At 58.6% G+C, this 12,302-nt stretch overlaps 1 protein-coding gene across 1 annotated transcript; it reads right to left on the bottom strand.

The window, feature by feature from the left end:
* Positions 1-2,342: 2,342 nt before the first annotated feature.
* Positions 2,343-8,177, bottom strand: SFTPB (surfactant protein B). Its single transcript, XM_078057427.1, has 10 exons — positions 8,114-8,177; positions 7,644-7,771; positions 7,316-7,387; positions 6,835-6,960; positions 6,060-6,212; positions 5,727-5,816; positions 4,155-4,332; positions 3,843-3,994; positions 2,896-2,976; positions 2,343-2,405 (listed from the first exon to the last, which is right to left on the bottom strand). The coding sequence occupies exons 1-10, from the start codon at positions 8,175-8,177 to the stop codon at positions 2,343-2,345; spliced, it is 1,107 nt and encodes a 368-aa protein (XP_077913553.1).
* Positions 8,178-12,302: the final 4,125 nt, after the last annotated feature.

Here is a 12,302-nt window from a genome sequence, read left to right as displayed (position 1 = left end):
TAACAAAAGTTCTTTTATAAACAAAGGGACACTTCCAGGCACTTAGGTCTTTAAAGATAAAGGTTTATTTAATTTTGTTGTTGTATATTTTGATTTTTTGGGTACCCTAACAACCTCATCTCATCCCCATGAGTGGGCTCTTCGGGAGAGGGGAGGGGGCGGGGCGGGAAGCAGTTACGGGGCGGGGGTAGCCCCGTGGGTGCCTACTTCTCCCTCAAGGAGGAGAGTGATGTTGCTGCCCAGTCCAGCTGCATGAGGCTGCAGCTTTGGGGGCATTTTCAATGACTGTCTTTTTCCTTTTAATATGAAGCAGTAGGCTTTATTGGTATTGTTACAGGCATTGGATTACATAGGAGCTGATTTTTAGCACGTGCCCCAACTGAGCTTTGAGGAGATAAATCATAGCAGAAATGGAATCACACTGGAATTTTAACCAAAACTTGGAGGAAGCTTGCCTTACAAAAAGATAAAAAGAAAACCCCTTTTTACGTCTTAAAGTGATAGCTCTTAAGCCGGAGAACATCTCAAATATGAAAGTTTGTCCAATCACCTTCCCACCTTGCTTGAGCCCTGCCGTGTCCATTCTTGACAAGTCAGGGATTTCCTGATTTTTTTTTTTAAAGTTTGACTTCATATATCTATCTTTTATGGTACTTGATGTTCCCATTTTTTTTTATTCTTCTGAATTTGAGTTTTGTGAAAGTATTGGCAAAACCACTGTAAAAGCCAGTATCTTATGCACATGGAGATGAAAGTGAGGCAGGCTGTCCTCTTGGAGCCAGGGAAGGAGTGTGTGGCTGACGAGTTCCCCAGGACCCAGCCTGGGGGTGTTGTGGGAGCTGGGCTGGCTCCAGTGGGGTGTGTGAAGTCTGGCCGGAAGTCCCCGGGCCGGAAGCCGCCTCTTACAGATCTCCTCCAGCAGATGCTGCCCTGGCTGCTTCTCACACCCGGAGAGGAAAAAAGTGGCTCTGCTTTGGGCTGTGGTTAGAGACAGGAGAGGTAAGACTGACAACAGGACTGAGGTCACAAGCTGCGGGCTCATGGTCCATCAGCTTAAAGGAGATGGGGAAGGCGACTGTGGGAGCGAAGGCTTCCCAGTGTGGGCAGAGGGCAGGGAGCCTGAGGAGGAGAAACCACCTCCTTCGATCCCCCTTTGCTGCTGAGGAGAATGAGAGCCAGAGAGGGGGCAATGTATCTTGGCTGGAGAACCCAGGGGCAGTTGACGGCAGAGTCAGGACCAGAGCCCAGGTCCCCTGGGCCAATCCATTGCTTTTCCTGTTCCAACAGGGATGGAAGGCCTGGCTCTTTCTGGTGCCGGAAGCCTTAGGAGCTGGGGAAAAGAGGCTGCCCTGGTCTCCTGGGCAGCTCCCCAGCCCCCAGGTTCCCCCAGCTGTCATCAGGGTGGGGGGAAAACATGAATTTGGTCCCTGTGGGATAGGTCTGAGTTGGGGGACACTTCCTCCTCACCGCCTCCCACAGGGGCTTATAATTCTAGAGAGATTCGGAAGCAGGCCTGGGCTGCCCCACTCAGATGCAAGAGTCGGACCCTGGGGCCTGAGCGCCAGGAGGGCATGGGGTTCATCGTTTTCTTCACAGCTGTAGACCTTGCCCCTAAAGCGCACTCTGGCCATAGGCACCCACTACATTTTTTTAAAAAATGAGTGAACACACCTAACACATGGGGTGTTAGGGTCTGGCTCCGAGCAGAATGGTGAAGTGGGCCAAGTTTGCTCTCAGGGACACTTCTAGCCCATAGTTGCTATGTCTGTCCCTCTCAGGGTCATTTCCCTGCCCTGAGGGCCCTGGTCATAGGGGCTGCATCTGACTTACCCCTCCATCCTAAGGTGCTACCTCTGACTTAGACAATGACAGTCAGGAAGAGAGAAATGTGTCTCAGGAAGGAGGAGTCAGATGATGGTAGAGTTCCTGGCTTCTAAGGGGACAACATCTTTGTGCAGCACAGCGTGATTTCCCCTGAACTTCAGGAAAGGTTGGCCTTGGTACGTCAAATACTGAAGATCAGTGAGTGCAGAGGGTGAGCTGCAGCTCCCCCTGAGGCCTGGGACAAGGTGAGGGAGGTGGGAGCTGGGCCTAGCCCCAGGGGTGGCGGGATTCTGAGGAGAGGGACTGAGAGAGGCCATTCTTGAGATGATGCTGTGAGGGGCCCTCAGGAGCCTTGAGTTGTTGCCTATGAAGGGGAGGATGGGGCATCCAGCAGCAGTGACTACCTCTTCCTGCTTGGGGAACACAGGGCCCCCTGTCCAGATGGGTACACGACCCATCTACCTCTTCTTCCCCTCAACTGGGAGCCCAGACTCACCTGGCATGGCTCTGAGTTCTCGTCAGAAGTGAGGAATGTGCATACACTGGAGAGGACTGAACGTGGTCTTACACGCACCCAGGGCCTGCCGTAGGGACAGAGTTAGGGCCAGAGGCCTTGGACCCTGTTCCCCTTTCCCAGCTCTGAGGGGGATGGGAAGCTCCTACAGGAAGGGGCAGCTTTCACTTTGCCTGCCATCTGGTGGGTGTTCGTGGTGTGACCTTGTAGACCGCCTGAGCCACGGGCCTTCTGGGTTTGGAGCCTGAGGAGGTAGGATGCTTGCCCCAGAACGCCCACTTGGCAGCTCCTGCCGAGCACACACCGCTCAGCGAACACCCCCATTCCCTAATGTGCATCAGACCACACTCCTTATGGCTGCCCCCTCCTTTCCTATGTCTCCTTGTCCATTCTTTTGTGGCTTTTCCTTGACCCACGTTAAAATAGCGTCCTGGGCCTGCACTCCTGGCGTTGCCCTGGCCCCAGAGGAGCGGGGCCTCTGCCGATCATGGACCGGAGAGGGTGGGGGCTCTGGGAGCTGAGGAGAGTCCTGGCACCAGCCGGGAGGGTGAGAGTACCTGGCAGGTGGCGTGGGCATCCCAGCCCCCAGCCACGAGGGTGTGCAGGCGGGGTGTGTGCCTCTCCACAAACTGCTCGCACTGAGGAAGGAGAAAGAAACAGGTGTGTGTGTGGGGGGGGGCTGGGCCCGTTGCAGGACTCTCCCCTTATCTGTGTCACTCCAGCGCTCCCTCCTGACCCGGTGGCGCTCCAGCCATCGCCCCCAGCGAGCAGCTCCGGCTGTGAACAGGCTGGTGTGGGCTGAAATGGAGGGTCTCTGTTGGGAAAGCCAGGGACGCTGGAGATGGAGGGGCTCGCAGCTCACGCGCGGGGCCTGCGTCGTAGCCACCACCTTCCCATCCCCCCAAATTTCAGGTCTAGAAATCTTCAAGCTCCTCTGGGCTTGGCAACCTGATGTGGTGGGCAGTGGGGAGCCCTGCACATCCTGGAGCAGGGGAGTGCCATGCAGAACGCTGCCTCCCTGGCAGGGCATCAATAGGCTTGCCTCAGGACTTGACTTTGTGAAGGGAATTCACTGTAGGGACTCTGAGTCCTGGGACTCTAGAGCCTTCAAGCCCAGCCCTCTCCGAGGGTGGGTGTGTCCCCGGTGAGTCACACTGAGAGAGGGATGGGGCAGGACAGGACGGGGACCCTGCAGAGAAGGCCAGGCCCTCTCCTGCTCCCGTGGGCATGGTGTGATAACCGGGCCTTAGTCTTCGTCCGTGAGGGAGGCCTGCAGGTCCTCTGGGGCCCATGCCCTTTGTCCAAAGGCGACCCCTGACCTTGGCAGGTTTTGCCCTGTGTTATTTTTTCCACGGTTTTTGGGCCCACGTCCTGCCTGTTTGAGCTCCTCGAGAGCAGGGGTCGGACGACTCTGTGTGTCTCTGACGGGGAAGCCTTTCCTGGGCTCCCCCCTCTACTGGGGGCAGGCCCAGGGCCCCAAGCCCCCCGCGTGCCCGTCCCTCACCTTTTGCCTGTCCAGCCAGGAGCTGAGGCAGGCCTGGCGTATTGCCTGCGGCATGGCCTGCTCGCTGCTGTTCCCGGCCTGCGTGCTCACGAACATGCAGACGTGGCACTCGGACTCTTGAGGTAACCATTCTCCGGGCAGGGACTCCAGAGCTGTGAGGCCTGGGAGAGAGAACCGTCAAGCCTGCCCTGCAGAGGTGCTCAGTTCTAGTCCCGACTGGCGCAGTGCAGGGGGCACCGGGGGCGGGGGTGGGGGGGCGGGGCAGGGAAGAGGAGGGTGGGCGCTGGGGAGGGGCGGGGGCCGCAGGCTCACCGGGGCCAGCGCCTTCGGAGCACCGGAGGACCAGGCCGCACACCATTTGGGGCAGCACGCGGCCCAGCAGCGCGTCCAGCAGCAGGACGGTGTAACGCTCGGCCAGACACTGGCAGATGCCACCCACCACCAGGGGTACGACACGGCACACCTGGCCCACAGCCATGGCCAGCACACCCTGGGGCGGGGGCAGAGACAGGGAACGATGGGACCTGCCCCGGCAAGGTCTACGCCGTGCCCGGCACCTGCGGGCATCTCGTAGTTTGACCCTGCGCCCTTCTGGGAGGGGGAATGAGTACGCTGTTTACAGATAAGGATGCTGGGCATCCGAGAGTCCGAGGGGCCCCGCCAGAGTCACTAAGTGAGTGCAGGGGCCAGGCCGCCATCCCAGCTCGGCGTCCACGGGCTCTGGGGCTGTGGGAAGGAGCGTGGCCAGCCGAGACGGGTGGCCGTCCGCCGGGCCACACAGTGATCGGACCTGGGGCTTCCCCCTGCACACGCGGGGCTTGCTACATTTCCCTGCAGCGGCAGCAGCTTTCATCTGTGGCTCCTGGAACACCTGGGGGAAGCGAGGAGGTTCCCCAGCCCACCCCCATTCCAAACTCCACCTCCCAGCTGAAGGGCAAGGAGAGAGGCAGAGGTGACAAGCACTCTGGCTCATTCCCTCCTTTTTTCATTCATTCAACCAGCACGTGTCAAGAACCTGCACGGCGCCGGCTGGCCTTGGGTCTGCCGCGGCTGGCGGCCGCCCCGTCCCCCATTGCTGGGGAGGTGGAGGTGGGCGCACGACACAGTGAATTGTATGTCTCTGGGGTGCGCTACCTTCCAAACGGGTACTTTTCACCAAATGCTTGAGCATGTCACCTGCTTGTGTCAGAACCCACACTCGCCTAACCTCCCCACTTCGCTGACAGAGGAACGGTCGTTGCTCTGCCCAAGGCCAGCCCATCGACTCGTGCCCTGGACCCCCGCCCCCACCCCCCCAAGTACGTTACCCTGCATTGTCCTTTCTCCCCACCTCACTGCTTCTCCCATCTGCTGGCCAGTCCCATCGGCACACAAATGTGCCAAGACGGCTTTTGTCGCTAAAAGCCGCACTCGTCCGGGCGCCTGGGGGGCTCAGTTGGTTGAGTGTCCAACTCTTGATTTTGGCTCAGGTCTTGATTTCAGGGTGGTGAGATGGAAGCCCCGCGTTGGGCGCCCCGCTGAGCATGGAGCCTGCTTAAGATTCTCTCCCTCGCCCTCCCCCGACCCCCGCAACCCCCCCTTCCCTTGTGTGCACTCTCTCTAAACAAACAAACAAACTGGGATTCTTCGCCATCCAGTGATGAGCTGCTGGTGGACAAGACCGAGGTCTTGTTCATTTTTATTCTTTGACGCCTGGCACAATGCCTGGCATGTAATAGCGGGGGCTTTACAATTGTTGAATGAACTCTAGACCTGGCCCCCACGGGGCCTAAGCCTGAGCTCCGGGGTCCCTTGTGTGGCCCCTGACAGGGGTATGAGGAAGGGGAGGGGAGGGTGGAGCTGTGGAGGGCCCTGCTGAGCTCCTCATATTCCTGGATGTCTCACCTTGGGAATCACAACTTGGATCCGCTTGATCAGAGTCCTGCAGAGCCAGCAGTAGGGGAGGGGGATGGGCAGCCGCGGCTCAGAGAGATCCTGGGGGAGGGAATCACCCCCAGGTGAGGCCGGGCTGGGCCCTGGGAGAAGGCGTCCTCCAGGCCCTACCTCCCCTGCCTTCTCTTCCCCTTTTCCCTGCCTTAGGCCCTGCTTAGAGCTTCTTGTCCCCTTGCTGGCTCTGCTCTCTCCAGGGCAAGTGCTTATGGGCCTTGGCTGTGGCATCGCTGTCTGGAATCCCACCTATCTGTATGAGGGGCCAGCAGTGCAAGGGCCCTCTGTCACCTGGGTGTGAGGCCCAGCCCTCACCTGGAGGGGTCCTGGCAGCCTGGGGAGGATCAGCTTCTCCGGCAGCAGGTCTGACAGCCCTGACTCCTGCCCTGGCCCTGGACTCCCAGGTTTGCACAGGCCCAGGGGCTTGCAGATGACCTTCGGGTTCTAGGGCACAATGCAGGGTGAGGGAGTGGTCAGGGTGTAGGAGGGGACCCACTCCTGCCCAGCCTGGCTCAAGGGCTTGCACTAAGACCCCTGGCTTTGGCCCTGGAATGAGGGGCAGCAGGCTGGACGGGGGCTGTGGCTTAGGGTTCTGTGGTGAGGGTGGGGGAAGCCAAAAGGCAGAGGTGGGGCTGTGTGGGGTCTTCGGGCGGGTGTCTGGGGATATGTGTGAATGAGCACAAGCATGTGTGTTTGTGAGAATGGGTAAGTGCAAGCATGGGTGTGAGAGTGTGTTTGTATGTGTGAGTATGTGATGGTGAGGGTTCTGCATGACTGAGTGTGTGGTATGAGTGTATGAATGAGTGTATGTGAGTGTGAAGGGTGTGAGGGTGTGTAGTGGGGGTTTTGTAAACCCGTTGTGTGGACCCACTCAGTACAGCTGAGCAGGTAGGGCTGTGATCTGGGCCATGTGGCTGTGGGCCACTGTGTCTCCTGGACTGGTCACGGGTAGGGTGTGTGTGTATGTGCGTGGGGCTGGGGCATAGTGTGTGTGGGTAACTCTGCGTGTGGCTGGACATGGGGCTGTCAGGGAGGCAGGCTGGAGGCAAGGTTGCCGGGCCCTCACGATCTGGCTCTGGAAGTAGTCGATGACCACTGGGAAGTAGGTGTCAAGCAGGTGATGGCACTGGGGCACGAGAAGCTTGAAGGGCAGAACGTCACAGTCTTGCTCCAGGAACTTCCGCATCGTGTCCTGGGAGGCAGGGAGGAGACAGTCAGGCTGGTCTCTTTGAGGTCTGTGCCCGCCCGAGTCCCTGGAGGCAGGACCGCCACCAGGCAGGCTGGCCACCCTCTCCCAGGGCACCAGAGTTGAGAGAGTGCCGAGGGGTTAAGTAGTTGGCTACAGGGAGGATCCTCCCCCTTAGGAGATACCATCTCTGGCTCACTCCCAAGACCCTCTCCTGGCCAGGAGGTTCCTGGAGTCCCCAGGCAAACCCACGTCTCACTCTCGGCCTGGAGATGGCCTCTTTAGGGGGCTAACCTCTGTGCCCTGTTCTGTCCCCCATCTCTTGGCCCCCAAGCTTCATCCAGGATCTGGGCCTCATTACCTGGAAAATGGCCTCCTTGGTCATCTTGGTGAGACTGCGGACGATGTCCTCACATTCCTGGCACAGGTCATCCTGGGGAGGGGGCCCCAAGGTGGGGCATTTGAGTGGGCGGGCCATGCTCCCAGCTCAGGTGTGTGAGGCTGACAGAGCGCTCCAAGGCACAGGCAACTACCCCCCATCCCAACCCATCCATATCATCTTATCCCGTCCTATCCCAACCTATGCCATCCCCTGGCGGGCGCCTGAATCCCCTCAGGCCCACGCAGAGGCCACCCAGCACGCTCTGTGCCAGACCTCCAGTCCCGGCGCACCCGCGGGACGTACTCACAGCTTTTGCGTGGCCCCAGACTTCCTGTAGGCAGTGCCCCAGGGCTCTGCACTGCAGCGCTTGCTCCAGGCTTTGGCACCAGAACTCGGGGCCCCAGGCACAAGCCAGGGGCGAGGCGGTCCAGTCAGCTGCAGCTTGGGGCCAGAGCAACCTTGGGATTTAGGCCACACCTGGCACTCTGACTTCACCCAACCTCCAACCCTAATTTTACCAGGAGCGCTTGGCCCTTAAACGTGCTGGAGTCAGATGGAGCAGGGTCCCACCTGCTCTATGCACCCCACCCCCACCCCAGGGTGTGTAACCTTGGACAAGCGCGGTTAGAGCTCAGAGCCTCAGCTTCCTCAGCTCCTACGGACTAGGGCTAACGCCTGGCTCAGGGCCGGAGCTCGGTGCGCTGGAGGCGGACGGGAAGCCTCCTCCACACCTGGCCCCGGGGGAGAGGGAGCTGAGGAGAGGCTGGGGAGACTCACCGGCGCCTGCGCCGCACAGCGTGGACAGCAGCAGTAGCCACAGCAGCCGCTGGGACTTGGCCATGGCACCTCCACAGCCTGGATCCCCTGCTGGGCCGGGGGCCCTTATACCTGGCCGGGGGCGGGGGGTGCGGGGCTCTGTGGGGGCAGCAGGGACCTCAGTGTTTGCCTTTGTCCTGGAGAGCCCTCCAGGTGCTTTGATCCCTGCGTCTTCTGAGCAGTGACACTCTACCAGCTGCCCCCCGCCCCGCCCCATTTCCTGCCTGATGCCTGGTTCCTGCTCCCTCTCTCCTCCTGCCCTAAGTCCCATGGGCCTGGACTCCTAGGACCCTGCAAGCAGGGGGCTTTTGAGTGTCCACATCTGTCCCATCTCTCTGGGCTATGGGGGGGGGAAACAGAGGCAGGGCAGGGCAGCCAGAATGAGCCCCATTACTTCCCAGCCCCTCAGGCCTCCTTTATTCTTGAGCAATACTCTCAAGAGCTTCCTGCCTGGCTCTCTCTCTCTCTCTTTTTTTTTTTTTAAAGATTTTTTATTTATTTTAGAGAGAGAGAGAGAGAGAGGGAGCAGGGGGAGGGGCAGAGGGGAAGGGAGAGTGAAACCCAAGCAGACTCTGCACTGAGCATGGAGCCCAATGTAGGGCTTGATCTCATGACCCTGAGACCTCAGGACCTCAGCCAAAACCAAGAGTTGGTCACTTAACCGACTGCGCCACCCAGGCGCCCCTCTGCCTAGCTCTTGACCCAGGGCAAGCCCTGGAGGGGCAAACCTGGGACCCTCCAAGGCCACCTACCTCCCACCCTCTCCTAATCCTTCCCCAGAAAACTCCTCTGGTTCTGTGGACACAGGATTGTCATTTCTCAGAGGAGCATTTACATGAAACCAACAAACAAAACCCCCAAGTGCCCCAGGAGTGTGAGACAAGGATGTGGGGACAAGATTTCCAGAGTGGCTCCTGAGCAGCCCACTTGTCCCCTGGGGGCCCCTCCCGGGCCGGGGCGGGCCACCGCTGGAGGTCCAGGAGGAAGGAAGTGTCCTTGGCAGGGGTAGGGGCTCCAGGGTCAGGCCCCACTGGCAGGGCACGCCCGGGGACGAGCTCGCCACCTGCCCAGGGGAGGACACTTCTGTGAGTGCAAGGAGTAGAGCCTTAGCTCCTTGTCACCAGCTGGTGATGAGTGCATTGGTGACGGAGGCGCCCTCTGCTGCGGAGGCTCCCGGGCTCTGAGCTCCAGGAGGCGCCCCGATCCTCATGGCGTTGGGGGGCTGGAGTTAGTGCCACTGCACATGGGATGGTCAAGTGACACGCTGGAGGTCACCCAGCGATCCGTGCAGTTTGTTGGCTCAAGCCCTTGTGAGTAAGAGAATGTGTGACCACAGATCAGGAGCAGGGTGACTTGGGCACGAGCCACGAAGGTGGGACCGGAATGTGCTAGTGGGTCACTAAGTGGGGAACAGCCGAGCTGGACGCAGCCGGTTTGGGTGCAGTCAGGACTGACCAAGCAGCAGAGCAGGATTTGGGGACGGCTGTCTCCAGGGTGCACTGGTCAGCGTAGTGTCACAGAGGTAACACAGAGCCCTCGAGGCCAGTGGCTTCCCAGGACACATGCTTGTTTCTCACTCCCATCCCAGGACAGAGCAGGTTGTCTTGGGTGAGGGGGAGGATCTGGTTCACAAGGTCGTTCAGGGGCCCGGGCTCCTCCGTCTGCCTGGCCGCCATCCCCCAGGGCTGGGAGTCCTCCCCTGGATCCTCTGCCTCTGGCCAGCAGGGCACAGAGAGGAAGCCCGGAAGACATGAGGGAGGTTCGAGGCCGGACTGAGGAGGGCTATCCATCATCTGCCCTCAGCTCATGTCCAGAACTCAGGCACAGGTTCCTGTTGAACCACACGGCAGGCTGGCAGATGCAACGTGCCCGAGCACCCAGGGCACAGGGGAATGGAGTCGGACACACAGCTTCGTCTCACAACCAGCCCAGTGAACACAGAACTGAGTGGTTCGTGAGGTTTCCTGGATAGCAGGTCTGTGGCTTCTCCCCACTGCTGCGAATTGTCATCCATGAGCATAAAATAAAAGATACACAGAAAGCCAGCCATCGCAGAGAGCCCGGCCCTGGAGGGGAAGGAGGTGCCCTGATCATGGTCCCCGGGATGGGTCTCTGGTTCCCCTTGCCCCAACACCACTGTCGGCACAGTTTCTGATCAAAGTTTGGCTTTTCATGGGGCGTGGATGTAGGGAGAGCCTGCACAGATCTGTCCCCTGTCCTCCTGGCCCATCTATTTCTCACTGTCAATGAAAAGAAAATCATTCTGGGAAAAACAAATATACAAACAAACAAACCCAAATACTATTAGCCATCCCAGGGTCTGGGAGCTCATGAACTATAGTTTGTTGATAAGGATGGCTCCCCCCGGGGTGTGGACAGTTGTCATTTCTGCGGGCCAGTCTCTGGTGATCACACTGTTTCCACTCAGGCTTCCTGTGCAGCACTGTGTCCACAGCTGGCCTCGGTCCCCACTGCGCCTGCCCGCAGCAAGAAAGTGGCTTCGTGGGGCACCCGGGCAGCTCAGTCAGTTAAGCATCTGACTTCAGCTCAGATCAGGGTCTTGGGGTCCTGGGATGGAGCCCTGAGTCAAGTTCCCCGCTGAGCAAGGAGTCTGCTTCTCCCTCTCACTCTCTCTCTGCCCCTCCCCCCAGTTGCTCTCTCTCTCTCTCTCTCTCAAATAAATAAATGAAATCTTAAAAAAGAGAGAGAGAAAAAGACATTAACAAGGAGAGGAAGAAAGGAAGGAAGGAAGAAAGAGAGAGAGAGAGAAAGAAGGAAGGAAGGAAGGAAGAAAGAAAGAAAGGTGGCCTCACCACACTCCTGGAATTGGAAGGCCCGTGGACCGCCTCCCTCTACCCCCCCACACCCCCAGAGCCAGCTGCACCAGGGCTAGACACCTGCCCCAAAGAGGTTCAATCCACAGGCTTGGCGGAGCCAACTGGACTTTGAATTGGGAGATCAGAGCTGGGTCACTGGTGGTGGAACAGCGGAGAAGCGAAGATGTAAACACTCCAGTCAAATTGATGGTGCATGCAGAGGGTCCTGGGCTACTGAAGGCCCAGTGGCCTGGAGCAAACCCTTCACACCCTCTAGGATGGCTGTTATTATTATTTTTTTAAGATTTTATTTATTTATTAGAGAGAGAGAGAGAGCAGAAGCAGGGGGTGCGGCAGGCAGAGGGTGAGGGAGAAGCAGGCTTCCCGCTGAGCAGGGAGCCGGATGCGGGACTCAATCCCAGGACCCTGGAGTCATGACCTGAGCCGAAGGCAGACGCTTAACCGACTGAGCCACCCAGACGCCCCTACGATGGCTCTTATTAAAAAGCAGGCCATGCCAAGTGTCGGTGGGGATGTGGAGAAGGGGAACCCCAGCGCATTCCTGGTGGGAATGTGAAAAGGCACGGTTGCTGGGTGAGCAGCCTGGGCAAATCCGTTCTTCCACAAGTCGTCAGTGTACTCAGTGCCACTGCATGATATACTTACAAATGGTAAGAATGGTCGATTTTGTTTGTCTATATTTTACAGCAATTTTGAAACATTGAGGGCAGGAAGACGACAGACAGACAGAGGGAGAAGGAAGCCAGCTGGGGTGGAGCCAAGTTTGTTTTGTTTTTCTTTTTGTTCCTTTGTAAATGAATTCACTTTTTACTGCAGTATAGTCGGCAGACTTGTTTCTCTGACTGTGGAAAAGGCCAGAAGTCTGGGTGGAGAGAACTGGGGGCTGAGACAGGGGGCCAGGGAGTGCCGTCACAGGTTATATGCGGAAATCTCTGGGGTCTCCTTGGAGAGGTGCAGGTGAGGAGCCCACCGACTTCCTTGTCACTCCTCTGTGGCTCTGGGCTGCGTCTCTGTGACTTGCCCCTGGGGCTGCTCCCCAAGGGCCTAAGACTGCCCTCCCTGGCCATCCCCATGCCCATGGCCATCCCCGCTCTGGGATTGGGGGTAAAACCCAGGGAATGCCTGGCAAATGCCAGCTTGGGAGGCCTGATGGGAGCCCTTCCTAGCACTGCTCCTTTCTTCTGCCTCCAGTTCTTTCAAAAGAAGGAATTTCCCCTGGGAGGGGGGCAGGGTGGGGAAGTTTGGCCTTTATACCAGGGCTCTCACGGATGCATTCACCTGGCCCAAGACTGGTTAATGGTCTGGGAGTTGGG

The sequence above is a fragment of the Halichoerus grypus genome, chromosome 10, assembly GCF_964656455.1.
Source record: "Halichoerus grypus chromosome 10, mHalGry1.hap1.1, whole genome shotgun sequence".
Classification (NCBI taxonomy): domain Eukaryota; kingdom Metazoa; phylum Chordata; class Mammalia; order Carnivora; family Phocidae; genus Halichoerus; species Halichoerus grypus.
Note: the sequence above shows the minus strand (reverse complement) of the source record. Positions and strands in the feature narration are given on the sequence as shown.